General features: G+C 51.8%; 6 protein-coding genes across 6 annotated transcripts; 4 read left to right on the top strand and 2 right to left on the bottom strand.

The window, feature by feature from the left end:
* Nucleotides 1–1,864: 1,864 nt before the first annotated feature.
* V8C40DRAFT_285627 (uncharacterized protein) lies at nt 1,865–3,882 on the bottom strand. The gene is made up of 4 exons (XM_083222408.1): nt 3,754–3,882; nt 3,150–3,269; nt 3,023–3,097; nt 1,865–2,964 (listed from the first exon to the last, which is right to left on the bottom strand). The coding sequence occupies exons 1-4, from the start codon at nt 3,830–3,832 to the stop codon at nt 1,997–1,999; spliced, it is 1,242 nt and encodes a 413-aa protein (XP_083076564.1). The 5' UTR covers nt 3,833–3,882; the 3' UTR covers nt 1,865–1,996.
* A 1,413-nt stretch (nt 3,883–5,295) lies between these two features.
* Nucleotides 5,296–9,780, top strand: V8C40DRAFT_285623 (uncharacterized protein; the record flags this gene model as incomplete). Its single annotated transcript, XM_083222407.1, has 6 exons — nt 5,296–5,397; nt 5,445–5,556; nt 5,610–7,202; nt 7,308–7,700; nt 8,432–9,610; nt 9,662–9,780. 6 exons carry the CDS (start codon nt 5,296–5,298, stop codon nt 9,778–9,780), a joined length of 3,498 nt encoding a protein of 1,165 aa, XP_083076563.1.
* A 134-nt stretch (nt 9,781–9,914) lies between these two features.
* On the top strand, nt 9,915–11,226 carry V8C40DRAFT_285621 (5'-methylthioadenosine/S-adenosylhomocysteine nucleosidase family protein; the record flags this gene model as incomplete). Its single annotated transcript, XM_083222406.1, has 2 exons — nt 9,915–10,870; nt 10,928–11,226. The coding sequence occupies exons 1-2, from the start codon at nt 10,048–10,050 to the stop codon at nt 11,224–11,226; spliced, it is 1,122 nt and encodes a 373-aa protein (XP_083076562.1). The 5' UTR covers nt 9,915–10,047.
* Nucleotides 11,227–11,601: 375 nt separating this feature from the next.
* On the bottom strand, nt 11,602–15,390 carry V8C40DRAFT_285616 (ankyrin repeat domain-containing protein; the record flags this gene model as incomplete). Its single annotated transcript, XM_083222405.1, has 2 exons — nt 11,602–15,133; nt 15,255–15,390. The coding sequence occupies 2 exons, from the start codon at nt 15,388–15,390 to the stop codon at nt 11,847–11,849; spliced, it is 3,423 nt and encodes a 1,140-aa protein (XP_083076561.1). The 3' UTR covers nt 11,602–11,846.
* Nucleotides 15,391–16,124: 734 nt separating this feature from the next.
* On the top strand, nt 16,125–22,662 carry V8C40DRAFT_285613 (tetratricopeptide repeat protein; the record flags this gene model as incomplete). The annotated part of the gene is made up of 1 exon (XM_083222404.1): nt 16,125–22,662. Exon 1 carries the CDS (start codon nt 16,144–16,146, stop codon nt 22,660–22,662), a length of 6,519 nt encoding a protein of 2,172 aa, XP_083076560.1. The 5' UTR covers nt 16,125–16,143.
* A 1,263-nt stretch (nt 22,663–23,925) lies between these two features.
* V8C40DRAFT_285611 (tetratricopeptide repeat protein) lies at nt 23,926–26,518 on the top strand (the record flags this gene model as incomplete). Its single annotated transcript, XM_083222403.1, has 7 exons — nt 23,926–24,200; nt 24,236–24,333; nt 24,389–24,932; nt 24,982–25,326; nt 25,378–25,875; nt 25,927–26,112; nt 26,257–26,518. 7 exons carry the CDS (start codon nt 23,926–23,928, stop codon nt 26,516–26,518), a joined length of 2,208 nt encoding a protein of 735 aa, XP_083076559.1.
* Nucleotides 26,519–26,583: the final 65 nt, after the last annotated feature.

The raw sequence follows: 26,583 nt of genomic DNA, 5'->3' as shown, positions 1-26,583 counted from the left end.
CTTGACCGGCGTAGTTCTGGCACGCATCTTTATAATAATTGATCTGCATTTGGGTCGCAGAAGCAAAAGAGGTGGTAAGAACCGCGAGAAGTGAGGTGGTAGAGAAATGCATGGTCACTGATTGACTGATAGGTGATGGATAATCGATTTGTTGAAGTGATGTGCCGTTTGAATAAAGAGAGGCAGAGCTCGCGGTCCATCGCTAATTTATACCTGGATGAAAAGACTGAATCTCTACATCCTTCCATATCTAGCAGCTCATTAATTATAATACCCCTGCGCTTACTGCATCAACTGACGAGAGAAATGTATACATTCTTTCTTGAAGCTTCGTTAATTGTCCTATTGCCCTACACCTATAGTATAACATGACTTTCGTGTATAGATGAACTTCTCCGGCGCTAGCATGGCTATACGAGGAGCTCTACGGTGAAGACCGTACATACATGATGAGACACTCGGTAAGCTTATCGACATGCACCTGCGGTATAGAGAATAGCAGTCATGGTTCTTGTTGTTATTCAAAATTTTCATCTCCACACGTTGAAGTACACCAAGAAAGCAGAGAAATTGATTGCGAGATCCATCAGCTGTATGTAAATGAAATATGACACCGTCCCAATCCCCACGTATGCCATACATCTACAGCTGCATATGGGAAACGAAAGAGAATAAGAAAGAAAAAGGAAGCTGACGGTAAACCGAAATTTTACCTAAGTCTAGAGTTCGGGAATTTACGATGGCCATACACAAGTCCCTGATTGTAAGTACCGGCGTTGAGTTAAAAGTTTGGTTGCAGATCTCCTGATTTAGCGGCTGCTTACTCCTTATAGCCTACGCTATCACAAACCTCATGCCGTATGTAGTCTGGCTTACAGGCTTAAGTATCAATCGCACAATTTACTGTAACGGGCTAGATAGCTGCTAAGGGTAAGTGGGACACTTTGATTTCAAGACGCATTCAGTCGAAGCGTGGCGTCCTGATGCTGAATGCAGGTACGTTTAGGTAAGTTCCCGAGGTAATAAGCCAAAATGCTTAGATTAATAAGGTAATGATATTACAGAACACGGAAAATAATTTGAGCGACTGTAATTACAAGTACGTAAGAGTAGAATAGAAGGTATGACTTGTATTTAGTCTTGCTGTTTTGATGACTAGCTGTTTGCACAATCTTAAAGAGCGTTCTAAATCGAACTTATATATCCCATTGTTCCTGGGTTATTGTCCGCTCTTGTTTACTGGTGCTTGTAAAGATGAAGCCACGGGGATTTTCACGGTTCTTAGAGTACGTATCGGTGTAAGACTCGGAGCTCCTGATTCTCATCGGCTGTCTTATCCATATTTTCTCCGCGTATTCACCTACTACATTGAGTCAGGTCGTAATAAGACGAGGCTAAAAGAATACAATTTTATTTAGTAATAATATTTTTGTCATCAGTGATAGATATGCTATATATAGCCTGTGTTATATACTCTGCATTTTCTCGCGCGATTTACCATAATTAGCTGTGAAGTTGAAAGGTTGGGAAGGGTTACGATGGTAAGAGACTAGACCTATATGCCTAAATATACCTCCTGTATATCACATACGACCATAGGTAGAGGAAAATTCGGGGTCCCGTCTGCTCCCCCATAGACAAGCCTCTAACCGGCAGATTAGTAGTTGAGTGGGTGACCATCAGCGAACACCGGCTGTTGTATGTTTTTTTCTTTTTTTTTCTTAGTATTTTGAGATGTAGTGGCATATGTATATGGTTTAGTTGTCATGTGCCTTGATCTGGTGATATATAAGGTACCCAAGTATGGCCCTACAGCGGCGGCCATGTCTGTACTCTATGATTCTGTGTGACTTGAAGGGTCTTCCTTCAAAGATTCTCGATGGGCTAATGCATGTATAAGAGGTACCATATATCAGGCCAACTGTTTTACATACATAAGTACTGTATTTCTTCTAGTATTGGTATTTCTCTCTCATGTAGTCTTCCGCTTCTGTTTTTAGTCTACAGTCTCATGGATAACTTCAACAGACTCAAAGGTAACTTCAACAGACTCATGGATGACTTCATCGGACTCATGGATGACTTCATCGGACTCATGGATGACTTCATCAGACTCTTCTTCTTGACCTTCATTGATTACCTTGTAGTGAAACCTAGCCATCATCAGCTGGACGCTCTCTCTGGCAAGAACGGCATCACCATGGCTCTTCTCGCAGTTTTCCAGGGCCACTTGAAGCTCGCTCACAACCGCTTTAGCCGCTGTAATATCCCCAATCGCCGCTAGCGATTTAGCGTCGATTGTGAGTTTACTAACGGAATCGGCCGAGTCCCTTACAGCCCTAGCTGCCTCCGTAGCTTTCTGTGCATCCCGCGTGACTCTTATTGCGATGTTTGACGTATTCTCAGCCGCGGTAGCATAGGCTATCTTCCCTTCAGGTGAGTGTGAGTGCTGCGCTGCTGCTTCGTGATAGTAGCCTGCAAGTCCGACATGGTAGGCAGACCGGGCATCGCGCGTTACTCCTGTTGCCAAGTGGTGAACCTGAAGCTCGCATCTCTCTGCCGCTGCGGCTTCATCCTTGGCCCAAGTCAAAAGCGAGGAAGCACGTATCTTGGCCTTCTCAGCGTTGTCGGTGATCTCAGCCGCGGCCTCTCGGTGATGCTCCCGTATATACTGCCACGTTACGCAGAGAGAGCCCCCAAGAAGCCACCACCCGGTCCACGGGTGAAAAGCGAGCCACAAGAGGGGGAAATGAGACCATGAGGGAATCCTTTGACGAAGGTTCACGTAGAGGATTATGTGATTGCGATATCCATATCGCAAAGGGCCAGCTATATTGATCGTAGCGCAGATAATCCCTACAAGAGCAAGGATGCCAAGGAATACCCATTGCAAATATGGGTTGGAGAAAGCCTCAGTAATCCTAAAAGAGGACGCAACAAGCCAGGCCGCCGGAATGACCATACCTAGGATCAAGTCAGTGACTATCGTGGTGGATGATATATTACAGGGTAAAAAACATACATTCTACAATGCCTGGCCTATAACTTGAACTAAGTGTCGGAGAGCCATAATATGTTCCTAGCGCCAAAAGTAGAGCTAGCCAGCAGCCATCAGCTTCTTTACTTTACACATGATGGGCGCTACTTACATTGGAAATGGGCTGGGTTGTTTATGTCAAAAGGCAAGATGGATTGACCTTTCTCAAGCTGCAAGATGGGATGGCCTCGTAGCAAGAAAAAGGCAAGTAAAACAAACACAAATCCCGAGCCTATGCAATGGTTAGAACTGACTTAAGACGTTTCTGCACTCAACCTACTATTATTATAAGCGGCTGAAACTCCGCTATGTTTCCCTTTCGATTGAAAGAATAGCAAAAGTAAAAAGGCAATGAGTATCCAATTCTGCTCCCCATTTATGAGCTTGGTTGGTATAAGATTTGCCGAGAGGGTAGGTTCAAGGAGAAGTGGGACAGCGGCGATAATAACGCTCCCTATGCCGTGTCAATATAAAGTATTAAGAGGTGTTGCGCGCGGTAACCTACAATAATGTTTGCCTTCGCATAATAGCTCTTGTCGGAAGATAGAGTAGTCTTTCAGCACAAATAATACAGCCGCTATAAAAATAGCAGGAAAAGAATAAGTTGAATCAAGCGAGGGAAAGAAGGTTAGACCTAATAAAACAGCACCAAGGGCTTAAGAGAGAGACCAGTCAATTCTCTGCTATTCAAAGCCTGATATATAGAGGTAACTTACAGAGGTTATTTGGTAGAGTGGCTGTATGGCTTGAAGTGCAGATTGGACAAGCAGGATCGGAGCAAGGTTCTTTTGCCATGGTTGCTGAGCAATAGCGCTGGCCAGCTGAAGGTTATGCCTATGGTGCGCAGGCCCAGAGTGAAACTTAGGCTATGTGTGAGATATAAAGTTGAAATGAAAAGGTAGGGCGCAGAGAGGATATTTAACGAAAACATACCGGAGTTTCTATCATCACCTTGAAATTGTAGCTATAGTGTTTCGTAATCTCTTGTTAGTGCTTTTGATTTGAGAATAACTCAAGGCTACGTCTTAATGCCTAGCTTGAGCCACACTTCGTTTAGGTATGCTTCCGTCTGCATGAGTATAGCCGATTTTAACCACACCCCTAGGCTTTTTTAGCCAAACATCCCATTTAACATATGGATACTACTACTATGGCTTAACAAACCAGGCTGTAAACATATCCCCGTAATCTCAACGACTGTGAGGCTCAATCACAAACATTGCATGCTTACCCGAAGCCTTAGCTTAGCCCAGTAATAAAGGTCACATGAGTGATTTATTTAAATAGCTTGGGCAATCAAAATACGCGTTCGGTAGCAATCTCAGTTTGGGTGATGATAGAACCAACCATGGATTTCCACGTTATGGGACAGACGTTAGGCGATAATGGATACACCGGTCAGGCGACAGTGGATGTATCGTTTAGGCGACAATTGATGCATCGTTCAGGCGACAATGGATACATCGTTTAGCGTTGGCATAAATGCAATATAAGTCGGGTTGAATATGCAGTGGGACTGAGAGGCGCGGCTGCCTCTGGGAGCTAGTTATTGGAAGGCTGTAAAGCTAATAGAAAGCGAAGATAGCAGCAGTACAAGCATCAAGGTCAAGATCTCATTGAATGCCTGGTAGGCTTTGGCAGTGTAGGCTTTGGCAGTGTAGGCAGAGTCGCTGCCAGTATATAGCCTCTAATACTAAATACTAGCCCTTAAGGCCCCTAGTATCAGAGCCTTTTATGTGTGCTCAAGTATGGACCGCTACATTGTTACATAGGAAGGAGATTGGGCTTAATTTGATCGCATTTGTGGAAATTATAGCTGCAGGACTAGCTGCTTATAAAGCACCTGTGCTCCAGGTTATTTATTGGTTAACAGCAATCAAAAGCAGAGAGTGTTTGTGAACCAATTCAATCATTAACATCGCTATCAAATCCACAGCCCACAAGGCGCCAAGGTATAGGTATAAATAGTTGGGTTGTGTTGATTAGGCGGTCGGTCGGGAAAACACCTTTCCATTCACTAAAGCCAACTCTGTCACGCTGGACAATCCCATTCAAGGGTCACTATTAATCTGAAGATGGCAACTGTAGAGTATGATGTTTCCTTTATTTGCTGCGCGACAGTAGCCAAGCAATTGCTAACTATGCACAACCAAGAAAAATGCATGATGACTACACTATAGGATGGGTAGTCACTACACCTTCTGGGGTGGCGGCATTTCGGGCGTTGTTGGACGAAGAACACGCGTCGCTGCCACAAAATGACCCTGACAACAACAGCTATGTTCTTGGCCGGATGGGGAGCCATAATGTTGTTTTGGCACATCCTGGAGAGTCCAAGACAGAGTCCAAGACAGCCCTCGGTGCCGAAATTTTGTCCAATTTGACCTACTCCTTTCCCAAAATTCAGCTGAGATTGATTGTGGGAGTAGGCGGTGGTGCTCCGCAGCCAATACACCCCAATCCGAAAGAGGACATTCGACTTGGCGATGTCGTTGTTGGCTTTCCCAATGAGGAAAATAGTAAGTTTGATCGTTTCCATCCCCAAAATAGATGCATACTAATGGTGAGATAGATTGTGTGGTGCAGTGGGAGAAGAGCACGGGGGAAGAGGGCAGTTTTGTGGCGAAATGCCGTCTTCATGGGCCTCCTCCAGTATTCATCGAGGCAATCAAAGCGCTGCAATTGGCCCATGCGGCTGAAACTGGCAACATGCAGCAATACATTGATCAAGCTCTCCAGTCAGATTCCCTCGGCATGGAAAACATCAAGTATCCGGGACTCGAGAGGGATCGACTGTTTCGATCAGGCTACATCCATAAGGGTGGAGAGCAAAAGGGTGCAGACGTCTGTGCGGCATGTGATGTTCGACAAATCATTGAGCGAACACCAAGGGAACCATCGCACGTCATGGTTCATTACGGTCAGATTGCCTCTAGCCACAAAGTGATGAAGACTTCTAAGAAGCGAGATTCTCTTAGAAAAGAGTGGGGGGTTATCTGTTTCGAGATGGAGGCAGCCGGTCTCACGAATGACTATCCGTTTGTTCTAATCAGGGGCATCTGTGACTATTCGGACAGTCATAAGGATAAAAAATGGCGGTCCTTTGCCTCTCTCACGGCGGCCGCGTATGCTAAAGATCTCTTGATGGTGCTTCCGTCGCAGGAGGATGGGGCTACGCCGCAGGCAGTGGGATCTTCTGTGGAGGAATCTCAAGTGGCAAAGGAATTGGGTATGGAAGAAGCATCTGAATCTAACAGGGGCTCTGAAACCGAGAGGGAAACTGGGATAGAAAGGGATTCTGTGTCTGGAATATCAAGAATGAGCGGAGAATCTGGGTCTGAAGAAGAAGGGAAAGCCAGCGATGAATCTAACACGACAGACGAAGGCATCAGAGCTACTGCAGGATCCAGCCCTGGACAAGATGGGAGTTCTGAAGAAGGTTCTGGGGCCCTAGAGAAATCGGAAGCTGTGGAGGAACCAAGAGCTGCCAAAGGATCAAAAGCGCGGAAGGGGTCCAAAATGCCAGGTAAAACTGGAACAACGAAAGAGAAAAAGGCGAACAAGTCTGAAATCCCAGGAGATGCTGGACTTGGGGGGGAATTTCAGGCAGAACTGAGGTCTGAGGCGGCTGACGGGGCTGGACCCCAAGTTGGATCTGGGCCCTTGAAGAAAGCTAAATCCAAAAAGCTTGGAACTGGGAAGAAATCTGGATCTGTACAAGTACAGGAAGCTGGACAAGAGACAGGATCTACGACGGAGTCTTTGGCTCCCAAGGCACCACCGAAAGAATCCGGAGCCAAGAAAAAGGCAGGATCCAAATTAAAAGGAGCCTCCAAGGTCACAAGAGAAGATGGCACTCTGACAAAAGTTGGGACTACAAAGAAGGCTGCCGATTCAAGCAGTGCTGTGACGACAGGTGGAGAAGCGATAGAAGCCATGGCTATTGGGAAGATTGAAGAAACAATAGAGGCCATGACAGTTGAGAAGGCTGGAGAAGCCATGGAAGCCATGGCGATTGGCAAGACTGAAGAAGCGATAAAAGACGTGGCACCAAAAGATCTGATGGGAGCCTTGACGACAAAGAAAACGACAAGGACAATGCAAGCCGTGACGACTAGGAGGCTAGGAGAGACAAGCGAAGACATCACGGCAAAGAAATCTAGAGGTATAAGAGGAACTGTGACCTCGAAGAAGCTGAGTGGTGTGAGTGATGTTGCGAATGCAAGGACCGGAGGTGCCGGCGAGGCCGCTGATGTGATGGATTCTCCAGCCAAGGGAGAAGCTCTCGTTAGTAGACCGGAACCCAAACAGGAACCCAAACCCGCATGGTGCGAAGCAAAAACAGAGTCCAACATCAAACGACAGGCTACCATTTCGAGAGTCTCGGAAGCTTCAAGGAAAGCAAGCCATACGAGAGCCGAAGCACGATCGAGACTCTGTGGATGTAGGGGAAGGTGCTGGACACTAGTTCCTGCTCTCCAGTTCGACGCAGCCGCAGATCTCTCGGCGGCTGTGAAAAGCGGTAACCTATGGAAGCTGAGGGTGATACTCCATATGGGCGTTGACCCCAACATTGCGGAACAACATGGCGGCCAGGGCGCGTTGCACGAAGCAGCGTACTATAACCATCCCAATGCAGCCATGATTATCATGGGGTTCATGGGTAATATTCATGCCATGAATCGCAGTGGGCAGACGGCGCTTGACGTGGCAAAGGAGCGTGGCAGTGAGGATGTCGTTAGATTGTTGGAGAATTATATGTGATCTCGTAGTAATGTCAATCCTTTCCCCCAATAGAAACTTTCTCTTTTCACGCTCGTAGTTGCGATAGCCCGTTAACAACACGGAGCCGTCTGTCTATGAGGGCGAACTAGGCCCTGTACAAGTAAGTGAGGACGGAAGACACCCCGCTCTCATGGAGCGCTTCCTTACATTGATGCCAGAGACACTTCAAGTGGAACCTGTGCTGTGAAATCGCAACTACTCATGCAGGCTTCAGCTTAGCGTACGGTTCAGGCTAGCGTGCGGCTCTTCTTGCTGGGGTTTGCGGAGTCTGCCCTCCAGCTCCCAAGGCGGAGGAGGTACGAGTAAGAGGTAGCCTTGGGCCTTCTGTAAGGCATGACTCAGAGAGATTTCTTCGGTGTGAATTATTATCGTTTCCGCAGCATAGGCTATAAAGAGCCTTGCCGTTTGCCTATGGCCACCGTTAGGCATGACTGCTTGAGAATGACAATAAATAGTGGACAACATGCATCTGGCAAGCAACACGTCTTCGCTAGTTTGCGTGTCAACTTCTTATTGGACTTAATGTCTCGCCTTGGTTCCGGTTGCGACTCCCCATTAAGTACGGCAACCTATCCTATTTTGACCCTTTGCACTTTGGCAGACTCTGAGAACCTTGCATTTCGCTCCCTCCACCTACACTTTCTACCAATTCATTTTCCGGCCCTGTGATGTCCATCCCTCTCTCTCTCCCGGAGCTGCCAGCATGGGCCGCACAGCTAGCGGGCATTCTACCGCTCACAGGCCTATTCGAGTTGATTGACGCTTCCGAAAAGCTGCATTCACTCGAGCTCGCTGCCGCGGTGCCTCTGTGGAACTGGCCCATTACGCCGGCCATGGCCCGGTCCCTATTTTCCAACGACAACGTCGACGCGTGCTATCTAGACTCTGTGAGACAATCCCAGACCTTGCACTGCATTGACGGTCGTTTTGGTGACCTATACCCCTCCAGCACACCCACCACATCACTCATGTGTGGACAGACGAGGAGGCCGGCCACGATCATCCCCAATTCGTGGCTCGAGAAGGAGACGATTCGCGGACGCAAACAGAAACTCAAGGTCATTGTTCTGATGAAGAACCTTGACCAGCCCCAGCCACGCCTTTCCATCTCCTCCAGTGCCCACCTTTGGATGTCTATCCTCGGATGGCTCTGTTGGGCTGGCGCTAGCATTACCTCCCTCTACGCCCGGTTGTATATAGCTGCCGCGTACCTGGCCCTCATCCCGCTGACGGGTGCCACTATCGGCCTCACGCATGGGAATGCTCCCCGCCAGCTACTGGATACCACTCTCGACTACGAGCGCATGGTCATTGCGACCCACAGTCTGAATGGGAATGACTGGTACGCCTTTTACGGCGAGAGCAAGCTGCTCAACACTCTGCTAAACAGGCCCCTCTGCCGTGTGAACGCCAGGCCGTCGGGGCGCTTCCCCCTCGGGTTACTGCTACGGCTCCTCATCGCGGGCCAATGGGTGCTGAGCGTGGGATCATGCGCCCTGCGGGACTGGAACGCCATCTTCATCTTCACGTGGCTCATGTTCTGCACCCTCTACAGCGCGTTTGCGTATCCTCTGCAGGTGTGTGTCCAGGACTGGCTGCGACAGAGCTGCAACCTCAGCGCCGAGTGCATCGACGTCGAGTTCACGACGCGTAGGTCCATGCTCTCTGCACTCGTCTGCCTTAGCCCCGACACCAAGGAGAAACGCACTAAGTGGATCGATCCAATTCTTCGCCCATCCGAAGACCGAGAGCTGTGGGAGACAGAGCTCCTGAATTATATACTCACAAGTGAGAGAAGCCGGACCTGCTACTTGAACCATGCTGACAAAGCTTCCGCAGAGAGGACTCCAGATGATGCTATAGTGGATAAGTATTGGTGGAAATTTATCCAAGAGGGCCATACTGTCGGGGACAAGATGAAGGACAGGATCAAACGCATCATGGCATTAAGCGTTTAGGAACCGGTCGAACATGAATCCTGAAAGCCCTTTTTCGTGCTCAAAAAGACGCTGTAAATTAAGGAAAAATAAAGAAGAGGGCAAAAATCAAGCGTCTGGCCAACGGCGAGCCCCGCATTCTCCATGCCGTGCTGCCCAACGCTGGCAGATGAGCCTATCATCCAAAGTTCTTGTTGTATATATGTAATAGCAGAGACACCTCAACGATGATTATCAGCAGAAGCAGTTGTGTTTTCTTCTCACTACATCCTGGGTTGTTCCCGGTCCATGACCATGGCCCAACGCACCCTTAGCCACGATGCCTACACTGTGGGATGGATCTCCGCCCTCCCTGTCGAGTTCGCTGCTGCGGTGCAGCTGCTAGACGAAGAGCACAGCGACCATCCTCTGGATCAAGACGACGATACTCTCTACACGTTGGGCAGCATCGGTAAGCACAATGTCGTAATTGCCTGCCTACCGGCTGGCTCCATGGGCACTAATTCTGCCGCCGCCGTCGCCACCCAGATGAAGGCGCAGTTTCCCTCAGTTCGCTTCGGCCTCTTAGTCGGCATTGGAGGAGGCGTCCCGGGGGTCATAGCGGATATTCGCCTCGGCGACGTAGTCGTGAGTCAGCCGTCAGCGAGGAGCGGAGGCGTGATACAGTACGACTTTGGGAAGAGCACGCCGGACGGGTTTGCGAGAACGGGCTTCCTTAGTCCTCCGCCGAAGATCCTCCTGAGCGCTCTCTCCAAGATGCAGGCGCAGAGCCTCCGAGGGAGAAGCGTCTTTACGTCTCACTTGTCACAGTTCGACGGGATCTCCGAGTTCAAGCGTGAGCACGCGGGGCCCGACATGCTGTTTGATTCCAAGTATGATCACGTGGGTGGGCCTACCTGTGATGGTTGCGACCAGAAGCAACTGGTCAGACGGACACCGGGGAGAGGAGAGAATCAGGTCAAGGCTCATTATGGTATGATCGCCTCCGGGAACATGGTGATGAGGTCCGGTCAGGCACGAGACCATCTGAGCTCCGAGCTCGGAGGCGTGCTCTGCTTCGAGATGGAAGCTGCCGGGCTTATGAATGGCTTCCCATGCCTGGTGATTCGAGGTAGGCGGACCTGTCCACATAGGCGCATATCATGGTTGTTAATGGATGGCGGGTTAGGCATTTGCGATTATGCAGACTCTCACAAGAACAAGACGTGGCAGCCATACGCAGCGGCAACAGCAGCTGCCTACGCCAAGGAGCTCCTCCTCACCATCCCCGGCACAGTCCAAGACCGTGGCGGGTCGCTCGCTCAGGGTCATGAGCCAGACATAGGACCGACAATAAGTAGTGAGAAGCGGCGTTATACTGAACCCATAACCAACGTGCGTGTTTCCGCGGACAACAATTCGGGGTTCATCATGGGAGCAAACTATGGGAGTATTAGTGGAAGCAACTCGTTGGGTCGATTTCTCTAATTTTTTTCATACCTGTCGATTTATCATGGCGTAAGCATCTTTGGAAAAGTAGCTGTAATAGTATGTTATTTCCAGTCTGGATTATAATATATATTCCCAAGGACTCGTGCCTCTCTCATCACCCTTTCTTAGCCTCTCTAGATAGCCCTATAATTATACAGTCTTATTAAGAAGTCTCTTACTGAGTCGTGTATTTCGCAATAACTTATGATGACGTTGTTTTAAAAACGCCATCTTCCGCCAATACCCTATTTGGTTACTACTGGTAGAAACTGGGCCGGTTACTTGGTAACACGGTAGATATCACGGGGATGTTATCGAAGGTTACAGCTCTATGTGTATTTGTTGTGGTGCGTAGGATCTCGCGTTCTATGTGCATGTTATGCAATATTATAGCCCTAACGCTGTGATCCTCGTCGAAACCTTGATCCCAACCGGCGTGATTCTGAGGCCCCCTTTGCCTCACAACGACTATATGACAGTGGATAACTGCTATAGGCGCGTATTTGGTATCTGTGGTGTTGCTGTTATCTGAAACTATCTGATACAAATGTATAATGCTGGGGATTACGCCAGTCTGTCTCCATTCGCTGTTGCTCTCGTCATTTAGCCTCTTAAAATCAGCCCGTTTTGCTCTTCTCATTAAGCCACTCTGACAATTGGGTCGATTGGGCCGAGTTCAGCAAGGTAATAACAGTTCTGTGGCCTCGCTGCGACGCTCTAGTCAGGGCAGTATGGCCATCCGAGTCGGCCGCGCCGGCGGTAGCCCCGTGGGAGAGTAGCAGCAACGTGGTGAGGTCATTTCCCCGCTCGGCTGCGGCCATCAGGGCCGTCTCTCCCCGAAGGCTACACGCGTTGGCATCGGCATCATGGTCGAGCAGCAATCGGACGACGGGCGAGTGGTCGGCCTTGGCGGCCGCCATTAGCGCGTCCTGCCCCTTGAACTGATCCTTTATATTGACGTCGGCGCCGAACGCCAGTAACTGCCCGACCACAGCCACATTCCCCCGCCGCGCGGCTCTCATCAGCGCCGTGCCCTCCTCCCAGCTGTTGACGTTGGTATCGGCGCCGCGCTCCAACAGAAGTCGCACCACCACCTCCTGGTCCCTGTCGACGGCCCTCATCAGTGCCGTCCTATCACCCCAGTCCCGAGCATCGATGTCGGCACCGCGGTCGAGCAGCAGCTGCACAATGGACTGACGCCCCTCCTCCGAGGCTTTTATCAGCGCTGTGTCTTGTTGCGTAGTGCACCGGGCGTCGATCTCGGTGCCGTTGTCGAGGAGAAGGCAGATGAGGTCCTCGTGGTTCCGCTCCACCGCGCGAGTCAAGGCCGTCCATTTCTGCGAGCGATCTTGCGCATTGACGTTGGCGCCGAGGGCAATCAACCGACTCGCCGCTCTCACGTGGCCTCCTTCGACCGCCAGCATCAGCGGTGTCACGCCAGCCTCGTCTTTCACGTTCGTGTCAGCACCACTGCCGAGCAGCAGCTCCGTTACCGTCGTGTGATTCTGCAGGATGGCTCTCATCAGGGCCGTGCGTCCGTCCATGCAGTCCCGCTTATCGGGGCTAGCCCCGTGCTCTAGCAAGACGCGAACTACGGCGTCCTGCTCCTCATCGCGCTCCGTCGCCCACATAAGCGCAGTCCGACCACCGGCCCTCTCCTGGCGGTCGACATCGGCGCCGTGAATGAGGAGCTCCTCGACCACCGTCAGGTGCCCTGCCTCGGCGGCCATCATCAGCGCTGTACGTCCGCCGTTCCTCTCTTGGCCATTGACATCGGCACCGTGGAAGAGGATCTGTGCGACGATGGCACTGTACCCGCCCTCGGCAGCCATCATCAACGCCGTCCGCTCACCGAGTCTCTCCCGCTTGTGGACGTCAACGCCGTAGTCGAGCAGCGTCTGGACTGTCGTGGTGTGGCCCCGCTGTGCCGCCCTCATCAGCGCCGTCTGGCCCCACACGTCCTGCCGGTCGACCTCCGGCCTCTGCTTCAGAAGCGCCCCCACTACGGCTTCATGGCCCCGCTCCGCCGCAAGCCACAGCGGCCTCCGCTTCCGGACATCCTCCGCCTCCACGTCGGCGCCGAGATCGAGTAGGCGTTGCACGATCTCCTTGTGTCCCTGCCTCGCCGCCTCGCCCAGCGCCGTCTGCTTCCTCTCATCTTTCGCGTTGACGTTCACTCTGTGCTTGATGAGCAGGTCCGTGACTCCCTGATGGCCCTGCGCTGCCGCCCACATAAGCGTGGTCCTGCCCCGGCTGTCTTTTGCATTAGCGTCTGCGCGGTGGCGGAGGAGCAGCTCTACCATGGCCTGGTGCCCTCCGCTCGCGGCACAGTGGAGGGGCGTGCGGCCGAGGTCGTCGCGTTCGGTGAGCTTGCGGCTCCAAATCTTCCAAGCGGCGTCAGTAAGCGTTTTGTTCACCCACGACTCAATCCCGAAATAAGCAGCCACGTGCAGCCAGGATATCTTTCCCCCAGACCCCGGCGGATCGTCCGCTCCCGGTTCCTTAGTCCTGCGATACGTCTGCCACCAGTGCAGTCCCAGGGGAGAACCGTTGCGGAAGAAGGGCCGCGAACGCTCCAGGATCTGGTTGGCGTGCTGCTTCGACTGCCGAGCGTGCTCTGGCCAGTATAAGATGGCGTAGCCCAAGAGCGGTGATGGGCTTTGCTCCTCACTCTGCTCCAGGCAGCTCAGGCAGTGCCTAGCGAGCTCGAGGTGCGCCTCCTCAGGCTGGATGCCAAATGGCTGTGCGGCGCCTAGCAGATAATCCCTAGCCGACTGGTGGACGAGATGGACGGCGCCGTCGTGAATCCTCAGGAACTCCCCGCAGTGAACTACTTGCTCGCGGCACGCCTGGAGGCTGCTAGTGCGGTAACCGGGCGGCCCGTCACCACATCCCGCCAGCCTTCGCAGCTCTTGCAGCTCCTCAAGCCGCAGCGGGCGGATCATCGTGGCGACCCAGCGTAGGAGCTGCGCGCTCTCGTTCTGCCGCCGGGGCTGGATCTGGTCTAGGATGCGAGAATAAATCCTGTCTAGGCCCTCGGGTAGACTGTGCATCGCCTCCAATACCTCCAGGCTTGTCTTCTTCTTGGCTAGCTCCTTCAAAATTAAGCCCACCCAGAGAAACGTGCCGTCCGACTTGGCTCGGAGCATGTTACACAACTCCAACGCAAACTCGTCTAGATGGAAAAGCCTCCTAACGCCGTCGGTGATGCACCGCTCGATATCGCTGGCCAGCGGCTCATCGTTATCAGGGTCGAGCCGCAGCCTGGCAAAGTCCTCTAGACCAGCCATCTCCCGGCTCAGCACCAGCAGCCGGAACTTCCCCGCGCTCAACCGTGCCTGGCCTACGAACGCCGTCAGCAGCCAGCCCGCCGACTCCCTCTCGCACTCGTCAAGTCCGTCTAGGACGCACTGGACCGTCTGGAGCGCTAGGTCGCCGAGGATGCTCTCGAAAATGTGCCAGAGCGTGTCGAACGAGGCTAGCGAGCTCACCACGCGATTAGGCTTCAGGTAGTAGAAGGCGTGCTTGGCTAGGTCTGGGTTCTGCCCAATGAGCTGATACAACAGCCCACTGAGGATGGCGACTGCCGTGTTGTGGTCTGTGTCGTTGCTTGAGCAGAGGTAGAACAGCAGCGTCACCGAGGGCTCCTGCCTTGCTGGTGCTTCGAGTTCTTCGATCAGAAAAAGGGAGAGCATCGTCTTGCCCTTCCCAGGACCCCCGGTTATCCAGAGCAAGGGCGTGTCCGAGCTTTGCTGGGAGCAGGTCAACCACGAGCGATAGAGCACGTTGTCCCGGATCCATTCGCAAGTCCTGGGCACCCTCCTGCCGTTAATGCGTATCAGCCTCCGACGATCTATGTCGGGGTCGCGGAGGCTGTCACGGCATACCTTATAGTGATCCGCCTCTAGAATAAGTCACTTAGCTCATATACCTTTCTGGTAGCATCTTTTGTCAAAAGATGCCGAGAGCTCAGCCTGAAAGATCGGTTGACTTGCCCGTCGCACAACATCTCTAAGGCTGCTTACCTTCATCACTGGATGGGCCAGGCGTGCTCGGTTTGTTAAGGTGCACATGCAATTTTCCGTGGTTCGCTCCAAGCAATAGTCCATGGTTGCTCTGGGCTGAGACCCAGACATTGGCGGCGAGAGCTGCGATGTCCATTCTCGGTGGCGCGGGACGGAATAGAGCTGGAGTTTACGACAAATTCGACCTTAAGTACGTCAGAGTAAAATGTAGCGTTCTAATAGCAGCCTAAGCAAATAGGAAAGGAGATATATTCCTGTCCCACAACGAGGTCGCTCGCCTATCATTACTACCTAAGTATGTATGTGGGCTAGGCTTTTGTATGCAAGGCAATTAATAATGTGAAGTTATGTAACCTGGTCCTTGTCTTTGCAGGTGTAGTAGCAGCCATCTCAACTAGTCATATAGCGTGCGATTGGCCTCTTTGATTACCCCATTCCCCATCGTGGATTAATTGGTGTGGACACGAGAGATGCTCGGTTGTCTCTCGTCGGGCATCAATGATAATAACTTGCAGTGCATCAGCATCCATCCTCTCTACTTCGGCCAATAATCCGCGATAGACTATTACTGTTAGATTGTTCATGGAAGTTGGGGACCATCAGAGTACCCGTCTGGGTCGGGTTGGAAAACTTTGGGCATTTACGATATGTGGATACATGACACAGATGTCCAATTATTGAATGATGGGTTTGCATACTGGATAAAAAGAATTTAGAGAAGAATTACAAAGTATATAAGAAGGATAAAAAGACATCACTCAGAAAAAAATCAGTGGAAGGAGCGGAAGACAGAGATTATCACACTCATCATACATCTTCGTACTTCTGTCATTTTGATATTATGTGACATTTTTTATTGTCCATAATCTGACCATCACTACCACAAACCATGTCCTTAGTCGACGCCTTATTAGCTGAGCCATCGGATGAGATTGACCTGAAGGCCGATTATGACACTCTCTTGGACCTGCACGAGCAGGACAAGTCCGAGTCTGCTCCGCCGCCCGTGCCCATCACGGTCGCCGAGGCGTTCGCCTACCACAAGATCCTGACCGGGCCCATTGACAGCGACCAGGACGATTCTGATTCCGACGATGACGCTGAGCACAATCGGGAGAGAAGAGATGAACGAGGCGAAGACTCGGTACTGGCGACGGGGCTGATCAAGGTGGGCCCCCATGATGCCCTCCTCGCCGCTCCCGAGCCCATCGATGACGATTCAGCCTGCGGCAATGGAACGCCTCACGATCATATGTGGGCGGCGAACCCCTCGTTCCGGTTCACGGAGCCCGAGGTGGGCTTCTTGTCGCATCTCGCCCACCTCTGCGTCGAGGCGCGACTCCAGAAATGTCTGAGGAGCTCATGTCTCGAGGAGAAGACCAGGATGAACAAGGTTGCTCCGAACTGTCGGTGGGGGGCCTTCCGGGAGTGGGCGCTTGTCTCCATGTCGTGCCAAGCCAGCATGCGGGTGAAGAACGAGCTCTCACAGGCGCACACGCACATCGCTAGGGCCATCTCGGGCTGCTGTATGACGCTCAAAGCCTATCTCGACCACAGCCGAGAGCGGTTTCGGCCCTTTCTCGACGGTGCGGGCGTTGAGGAGCACCGGGTAGACCTCGCTGAGGTAGCTAACGTTATCTACTGGATGGCTAAGATCCAGTCGCAGATCGGCATCGGGCCGCGACGCTTCGGGGCCTGGGACGACCGGCTGCTGCCGTCGACAGTGTCGCTGCCATCCATCGAGCGGGCGGCACGAGACGTCGAGGCCATGGGGCTCTGCAAGCAGCGGCTCTGGAACCTGGTCGGCATCAGCGACCGACGGCAGAGCGACCTGCCGGACATCATAAAGGCCCTCCGACCGCACAAGGACAGTCTGCGCCATGACAGTCATGACTTCTGCACGCCGAGCAAGTGTCAGTTGGCACACATGAACAGCTCATCGGTGCGGCAGCTCCACAAGTGCGGAGTTGTGGAGAAGCCGGCCCGGGAGACGTCCGGGAAGTCCGGGGGCCGGAAAGCTACGGCAAAGGGGTGCCCCCAGCGGTCGTTTTCCGTCGAACTGCTCGAGACGGCTGTGGAGCTGGGAAACAGCACCGCCTGGCTCTGCAGCGGGCTTCAGCTGAGCGGGCCCAGGGATGCCTATATTGCCATCTCCCATGTGTGGTCCGACGGCACGGGTGTTGGTGTCCAGGAGGTCGGGACGGTTAATTCGTGCTTGTTCGACTTCTTCTCCGGTATTGCTAAGGAGCTTGGTTGTAATGGGCTGTGGTGGGATGCCCTCTCGATCCCATACGAGCCGCGGGCGCGTAGTAAGGCCCTGAATCAAATGCACGCCAACTACGCCAACGCCCGATTTACCGTTGTCCACGACAGCTACCTAATTAACTTCCCATGGAGCGATGACGGCAGCCCGTGCCTCGCCATCGTGCTCTCCACCTGGTTCACCCGAGGCTGGACAGCGCTCGAGCTGGCCATGTCCAAGAGAGTCAAGGTCCTCTTCGGAAACCCAGACCCGAGCAAGAAGGACCTGGTGATTAAGGATCTCGACGAGGACGTGCTCGCCGCCTCGCCCGCCGTGGCGTCGCGTGCGCACTGGCTGGCGACGACACTGATCCGCCGGCTCCGCGCCTCCATCGACGATGTCGGCGACCTGCTTGCTATCCTGTCCCCGCGCAGCACATCATGGGCCCGGGACCGCAGTATCATCGCCGCTCTGCTGACGGGCGTCCCAGACTGCGATTATACCGTCGGCGAGAGCATCATCACGTCCAAGATCCTCGTGTATCTGGGCAAGATCCCCTACAATTGCCTCCTACACGGGAAGCCGACCATGCGTGACCGCGGCGAGTTCTCCTGGTGCGCGGCCACACTCGATGATATGCCACTGGGGACGTCGTCCGACGTGGGCGGCGCTGTCTCGAGGTCGCGAGACCTGCTAGACCTTGATGAGAACGGAGCTATCGAGGGGGCTTTCCATGCCCGGTGCCTCGAGCCGGAAGAAATCGACGTCAACATCAAGCCCTTCGGGAACGACCTCGCAGTGGTGGTCAAGGTCAACATTGCCCTCCGGCATCACGAGCGTTGTCTGCTGTTGCGACAGGATCCGAGCGCCAAGGAGCCTCTCGCCCTCCTAGTCGTGCCGATCAGCATCATCAAGGACGGTCCCGTCCTGAAGTGCCGCTACATTGGCACTGTGACGGAGACGCTCGACGTCGAAGCCACTGACGCGGATGACTGGTTCAAACTGAACATTCGGCTTGGTGGCAGCGACAACCACCGCAGGGGCATGTTAGCCAACAAGGCGCTGGACATGTATGACGAGTTCTGCGATGTCGTAGGCGAAGAGCATGACGGCAAGTCTGTAAGGGGAGATGAGGAGGAGGAGGACGGCGAGGACAACGACAACGACGATAACGACGAAGAGCAGGGCGATGATCCCGCCTCGGCTCAGACGCCCCTACCCCAGGAAGGGCTGCCTGAGAGCCCTCCGGAATGGCCCACCGCTATCATATGGCCCGGGCGGGAAAAGAAGCAAAAGGCTAGCGAAGAACACAATGAGAAGGGCCTCATCCTCGCCATGACCAAGAAGAACGAAAATGCGGCCCGGTATCTCGTCAAGAAAAAAGTCGCCCTCCAGCTCGATAATGTGGAGGCCATTCGTACCCTCTGCAAGGATCACCCGACAGTGACCACATCCGGCATGAAGATGCTAGGGGACATCTACGCGGAGAATGACAACCCCCGAGAGGCTAGCTACATCTATCGTTATGTTATAGAGACATACGATGCCATCGGGGACAAGGGTAGCCAGCAGCTCTTCCGGCTCTATCAAACCAAGCACGCCCTGGGATGTGTCTACTTCAGGAGGGAGGAGGTCGCAGAGGCCAGGGAGCTATTCGAAGCCGTGCTGACCGGGTGCGACGAGAGAAAGAAGAAGATGGAGAGGGAGAGCACCAAGAAGACGATGCGGTTCAGGGCAGGCACCGCAAAAAAGGAGGCTACTCAGGGGCAGGACGCCCCATCAGCCGCGCCGGGAAGCCCAGTAAAGCTCACTAACGAGGCCAAGACCAACCAGGGGTGGTACCGGCTGGAGCTAGACTCCATCACGGAGTTGACGCTGCTCAAGGTCGGAGAGGTTGACTTCAGCGGCGCCGCGAAGACGTTCCGGCGAGCGCTCAGGGGGTTCGGAAACGCACCAAAGGAGATTGAAGCCTTCGAAGGCCTCTGGGTCGGCCGCATGTCGCAGGTGTTCAAGGAGAAGAGCAGGCGGGACGAGCGAGCTGCCGGCGTCTACCAGCGCGCGCTCAAGCGATTCGATATCATGTTCCGCCAGAACCATTTGCTAATCCCCATCACCGCCCTCCACTACGGCGTCAACTGCATGCTCAGGTCCAAGTACGCCGACGCCCAGATCTACCTGATGAGCGCACTAACCGACTTCTTCGAGCGATTCGGTCGTCCCCTGCGGGACGGCGAGACGGCTCTGGAGTATCATATGGAGGACGAGCGCGAGCATATCATCCTGGTGCTGGCCAGGTACCACCTCGGCCTGCTGTTCACCAAGCAGCAAAAGTTTGACGACGCCGAGAGGCAGTTCAAGCACGCGCTAGCCGTCATCAACAGGGCGAACAATGCCGGCACCGATGTGCTGCGGCTGTCCATCCTCAACGCGCTGGGCCAGAACAGCCTGTCCAGCCGGCCACCGAAGCTAGACATGGCCGAGGGGTACTTCTCACAGGTCGAGTCCCAGTCGCAGCGCTCCGCAGAGCAGGAGGACATGATCCGCCTGAACATCCAGGCCAAGCTGGGCCGTGCTAGAAGCGTCTATTCTACCGGCAAGAATGGCATGGAGAGCGCAGTGAAACTCCTGAGGGCCATCATTCAGCAGCTAGATAAAATTAAGACGGAGCCGGGAAACGACCTCAACGGATGCCAGGTCACGCTCTTCTTGGGCAGGGTATACGAAGACAAGAGGAAGCTGCCTGACGCCGCGAAACGGGTTGACCAGGCGCTTAATGGCCTTAAAAACCTAGAAGGGGAGGAGAGTCTGACCTACCTGGAGGCGGCGAGCAAGCTGGGAGAGATATACGAGAGGCTTGATGAGAAGGACAAGGCTGAGGCCCTCCTCCACATGGCCGCAGACAAGTTGAGGGGTAGTGTTGGCGCCTACCACCCCCAGACGCTGCGGGCGAGCTGGCTGCTCGGGAAGGTATACCTGGCCCAGAGAAAACTCGAGGAGGCCAAGGAGAAGGTCGAGTGGGCGTACCAGGGATCCGAAAAGGCGTTGGGGGGCAGCCACAAGCAGACTGCGAGCACGGCTCAGACGCTGGGCACAATCCACCTCGAAATGAACAAGCTGGAGGAGGCGCAGGAGATGTACAAGAAGGCCTACACTGGATTCAAGAGCATGGCCGCGAAATCCAATGCCAAGGCGCAAGCGGAGGGGGGGCTAGAGAGCAAGCTAACGGACAAGACCACGCTGCTGGCTCTCATGGACTACGCAAAGGTCTGCGCCATGGTCCCGGGCAAGCGGTCCAAGGCCACCGCCCTGAGCAAGTACAAACTCGCAGTGGAAGGTTTCGCCTCTCTCGACAGCGGAGATACGAACCACAAGGGCGACGCCCACCTGCACCTACTCGAGGCTAAGCTCAATCTGGGCTGCGTCTACCGGGAGACCAGGAAGTTCAATGAGGCGTACGAGCAGATCCGGGAAGCCCTCGCCGGCTTCCTGAGCCTGAGTGAACCAAACCTCGGTAGGCCGGCGACAGAAGTCGAGAAGATGGCGGCCGTGGCCGCCAGGACAAAGTGGTTCGAGGCTAGGCTCCGCCTCGGACAGCTAAAGCTAGATGCGTCCCACCAGCAGCACGAGGCGCAGGAGGGGCAGGACGAAAGTGAGAGCGCCAGGGAGCTGATCAGAGAGGCCCGAGATGGCCTCAGGGACATACTTGGGAGCACCCACATGCTCACGCTGGAAGCGTCGACCTATCTCGGTAACCTCTACTTGATGGAGGGAGAGGAAGGAGGAGGGGAAGGGGGGGGAGGGAGAGGAGAAGGGGAGGGAGAGGGAGAAGAGCCAGAGAGAGGCGACGTTCTACTCCGAGAGGTCCTCCGCTGCTACGACACCGATACGAAGCTGCCAGTCGGCCATCCGAAAAAGATACGCATCATGGACTCCCTCATCAGCCATTATCACCATGTCAGTGACATGACGGAAGTGGGGAAGATGGAGGAGAGGAAGTGGAAGGAGCTCAAGGACGCCTACGGCATGGATCAGGCCGCCATCATCATGGACGTCACCGACTGGAAGCATATGAACCATGATCGGGACGACGGCGGCAGCGTCGAGGAGAACGACGACCCCGATGACGGCGATGACGAAAGGCAACATGGTTACTACGACGCCTGGGATCACCACGGCTCGGTCTCGTGGGACTCGGACAATGACTGGGAGGAAGGGGAGGAGAAGAAACAGGACCACGATAAAGAGCAGAACGCAGATGGTGTGGTTAAGTCGAGGGAGGAAGAGGAGAAGCCTAAAAAGAGGCACGTTACTAAGCCAGATGAAAATCGAGATGAAGAAAATAGGGCAGCAGAAATGGATGAAGAGAGTGAAGAGGATGGAGGAACTGAATCGAAGGATATAAAGGGAGAATATAAGGATGAGAAAGCGGGTGAAGAGCATGAAAGTACTGTGGGTCAAGTGAATGAAGATAATAAAAAGGACGTTGAAAATGAAAAGGCTGTAAGTAAAGAGAATGAAAAGGATAAAAAGGAGGAAGACGGTGAAGAGGAAGACGGTGAAGAGGAAGAAGAAAGTGAAGAGGAAGAAGAAAGTGAAAAGGAAGAAGAAAGTGAAGAGGAAGAAGAAAGTGAAAAGGAAGAAGACAGTGAAAAGGAGGAAGATAGTGAAAAGGAGGAAGATAATGAAAAGGAAGAAGAGGATGAAGAGGATGAGGAGGATGAGGAGGATGAAGAAGAAGAAGACGAAGATGATGAAGACGATGAGGAAAATAAAAAAGAAAATAAGGAGGATAAGAAAGATAAAGAAGATGAAGGTGATGAAGAAGATGAAGAAGATGAAGATGATGAAGGGGATGAAGAAGATGAAGAAGATGAAGAAGATGAAGAAGATGAAGAAGATGAAGAAGATGAAGAAGATGAAGAAGATGAAGAAGATAAAGAAAATGAAGAAGATGAAGATGATGAAGACGATGAAGATGATGAAGACGATGAAGACGATGAAGACGATGAAGACGATGAAGACGATGAAGACGATGAAGACGATGAATGGGATGAAATAGATAAAGAAGATGAAGATGAAGATGAAGAAGAAGATGAAGATGATGAGGAGGGTGAGGAGGGTGAGGAGGGTGAAGAGGATGAGGAAGATAAGGAAGATAAAGCATAGGAGAGCGAAGAGTACAAAGACAACTAACATTAGCGGAGTTCAATTATGTAGTAATATATATCATTAAATCTTATTAGGTTATTATTCTTATTATTGTTCTATTTGATACTGAACTCAATATATAATTATATATCTGTAAAATAGCTGGGGGCATTAACTTTATCCTCTTTCACTCGCAAAGAAATAAACCTATTTTCAAGATGTAACTAAGGAAAGATTGGAGCTGCAGAACTAAATAAGAAGAAAGGCAAAAGCTAGCTGTGCAATGTATGGCCTACTAATATCTGGTTGCCTTTATTAAGGCAGAAGAAGAAAAACTAATATTAGGACATAGGAGGCAGGTTATAAAAGGTCTATTACCATTGAGCCAATTTTCTAGTAAACTGTGTTTTATTATACTGTTGCAATGTGCGCAGATAGGCGTACTCCCGCAACAATGCACACAACGAGCTCGTTAACGGGAGAAAGTATGTATCAGCAGACTACAAATTGGAAGAAGAGGAATAGTCAGAAAAGATCAAAGAGTATAATAAAGGGGATAAGGAACTAGGGAAATTCAGATAATGCGGGCACACGGCCCTATATGTAAATCTTTAGACTGTGCCCCCCTATTTCGATTTATGCATTAACTCAACAGAGGCATAGAGGTGAACATCCATGTACTAAATCTATTTGATCTACAAAAGTATTATGTTAAAAGACTTCTGCCTTAATGGTCTTGAAAATGGCTTATCTTGGGTTATATAACGTCTGGTTGTCTGGAAAGCACTGTATGGTAGGCGGGTCACCTAGAGAACTTCTCCCGACACTCTCAGATTTAGCGACTGACCATGTTAGCTAAGAACGCTGTCGTCTCATCCCTCTCCATCGCAGCAGCGCCATCAAGGCTAGCACTTTGAATCAGCTACTCTGCAACCCTAAAGTGATAAGATATGACTCTAGCTAGCCGTGAGCTACGAAAAGAGTCACCACGCCAGCCAGCCCTAGCCAAAGCGCGCCGAGTGAAGTTTGTTGTCGGAGTTTTCTCCCCTCGTTGGTTCCTATTCCATTCGCCCAACCCAACCTGCTCCTCTCTCACCCACTTCCCCTCTCGCGCACGGTTACACCATGAAAAGATTCTCACCAGTATCTACATCTTCCGAAGTGACACCGAGCTATGTTGACGTTGCTGTACCCAACACTCGCCCATGAAGGTGTCCATTCCACCATCTCCAACGATCTTGAGGCATTTCAAGGAGTTCCCTATCCTCACATCGAGTCGACATGAATTCACCTCCGCTGGGCCAAAGCAGCTCTGTAGACATTGCCGCAATCACACAGCAAATGTCGTTGATGCAACTGCCAATTAAGATGTACACAAACTTCTTCGGCAGAGAGAGCACATTTGAGGGTATCGACGAAGTCCTCGGCCGGGATGGATCAGCAACAGCTTTCCAATCTATAACGCTGTTTGGTCTTGGCGGTATCGGCAAGAGCTCCATTGCGGCACGATATATTGAGAAAAAGATGGAAGAGAACAAGTTTGACGCCGTATTTGGGTCTATGGTGAGACGGCGGCATCGTTGCGACAGAGCTTCACAGACGTAGCATTGCGGCTCAAGTTGCCTGGAGCACAGCCTAATCTACACAATGAGAACTTGCAACTAGTTCAAAAGTGGTTTCAAACGACTGGTACGTCATTAGCCCTTGTTATATTTTTTATCTTGGCTAATTTTCTATATGCCAGACTGCAAATGGTTAATGGTTTACGACAATGTCGAGGATGACAACCTCTTAGAGCCATACTGGCCGGAAAGTCGTCATGGGACAGCTATCATTACCACTCGCAATCATAACTTGATGCACAAATTTGCCACCTCTGGCTTGGAAATAACTTCATGGGATGCAAAGACCGGTTCTGAGTTTCTCTTGTTCTTGTTGAAGGACAACATAGACCGCGATATACAATCAGAGAGACTCTCGGCAGTTGAACTTGCCGAAAAGCTCGGTGGTCATGCGTTGGGTATCTCTCACATGGCTGGTCTAATTCAACGTAGGTCTTGCACCATTGCCGAATTCATGCGCATCTATTTGGAAGATCCAAAGAGGCTTCATAAATCCGAGTTACAGGCGGTGTGGGATGAATTATTTGGTACTTTGGAAAGAAATAGCCAAGCTTTCCTGGGAGTTGCATCATTCTTGGTCCCAGACAACACGGCGCAGGATCTATTTGAGAACAGGCAAGGCCACGATCTCCCAGATGATCTTGAGTTTTTTCTTGATGATTCAAAGTATGTCTGATCTCTCCCTTGAAAGAAGTTTGTCTAACCTCTACTACAGATTCTCTAGAGCGATGGAACCTCTCTTGGCCCTTGCCTTGATAAAATGGGACAAAGACGCTCGTATCTTCTGGTGCCATCGCATGGTGCAGATGCAATTCCGATCTTTCCTATCTCTAGAGGAGCGACAACAAGCATTCGACAATGCAGTGGTGCTAGTATACAATGCCTTTCCCAAACAGTCAGACTCGACAAACAAGAATCAATTGTACCATCAGTGGACTCGGTGCAATCATTGCTTACAGCAAGTTCTTTGTTTGAAGGACAATTTTAAGGAGGAGCGTAGACACTTGGAGGAATTCAAGGCGTCGTCGTTGTTCTGCGAGCTTTTAGTGGATTGCCAAAGGTGAGATATCGCCTGCTACAATTTTGTGACAATGTACTAACTCAACATCAGGTATCTCTACGAGATCAATGCATTTAAAGAGCTTGAGGACGTCTGCGAATTAAATCTCTTAGCCGTGGAGACACTTAATGATCAGGAACAGGCCATCGATATCAAGGCTTCGACACTGTCCCACCAAGCTAACATGTATGAAAGCATCGGTAGGGTCGAAGAGGCCATCGAACTAAACACTAAGGGCTACAACATGCGCTTAGAAGAAGAACCTCGCAAGGGTGGCCTCCTCGGTGGCTTCGAGCAAAACCTCGGATACAACTACAATACTGCCAACCAGCATGAAAAAGCGCTCATGTGGTTTGAAAGGTCATACATTACCTGGGCCGAGTGGAATGAAAAGGAAGGTAGGGAAGCAGACTGGCCCACGGTCACAAAGAAGAATACCGCGAGGTGTCTCGTGTATCTGGGTAGGTACGAGGAGGCACAGTCATTACTCGACATTTCAATCAGAGAGTTCAAGCAGGAGAAACCTCTCAACTGGGCTATGCTGGCTTTGTAAGTACAGTCTCTCGTTCTTGCACGCAACACGATTAATATCTCTCGTAGCGCATACTTTGTCCAAGGTATCCTTGACCGACGCAGAAACAGACCAGAAGCTGCCGAGGCCAATTTCATGGAAGCGCAGAATATGTGGTTCAAAGGTGATCAGACGCGCTTTCACCCATTCAATGCCGGATGCATTTATAAGACGGGCGTGGTTTGCCTAGATCAGGGCAAGGTGGAGGCTGCTATGTACGTTTCACCCCTCTCCCATCTCTCTCTTCCCTATCCCTCTCCCTTCAATTGTCCAATCCGTCCATCCATCCACCTCCTATATTTCAACCGTAGACTCTATATTTCTTTGAGTTCGTCAATTTACCAACATGTGCTGTCCAGTAAACATCTCCGCGATGCCCTCGAGATCACAAAATTCCACAGCGACGCTATGCCTGTTGAGCACGCGCGTGGCCTGTTCAAACTCTCCGAGGCTTTAGTACAGAACTCGTCTACAAATGAGGGTGAGGACGATGGCAGCGAGAAGGAAGCAAAATATTTGAGAGATGAGGCGGAAAAATATTTGCTCAGGCGGGATAAAAGTGCGACGCAATTTGGGAACGAAGATGCCTATGATAGATGGGTGCCGATTTTCTGGCGGTAAGCAGTTTGAGAGGAAGCCTACATAAAAAAGCAAGGGGAGATAGAAATACGAATATGCCTCTTTGG

The sequence above is a fragment of the Trichoderma camerunense genome (assembly GCF_050948025.1).
Source record: "Trichoderma camerunense strain CBS 138272 chromosome Unknown V8C40scaffold_4, whole genome shotgun sequence".
In the NCBI taxonomy this organism is placed as follows: Eukaryota; Fungi; Ascomycota; class Sordariomycetes; order Hypocreales; family Hypocreaceae; genus Trichoderma; species Trichoderma camerunense.
This window is presented reverse-complemented; position numbering and strand designations above follow the sequence as displayed.

Excerpts from the sequence above, each read along its gene's own strand:
- V8C40DRAFT_285627 (XM_083222408.1), bottom strand. The coding sequence starts at position 3,832 with ATGGCAAAAGAACCTTGCTCCGATCCTGCTTGTCCAATCTGCACTTCA. Across the intron at positions 3,270-3,753 it reads CACTCTACCAAATAACCTCT|GCTCGGGATTTGTGTTTGTT; the intron begins GTAAGTTACCTC and ends ACCATTGCATAG. Across the intron at positions 3,098-3,149 it reads CAACCCAGCCCATTTCCAAT|CTCTACTTTTGGCGCTAGGA; the intron begins GTAAGTAGCGCC and ends GCTGCTGGCTAG.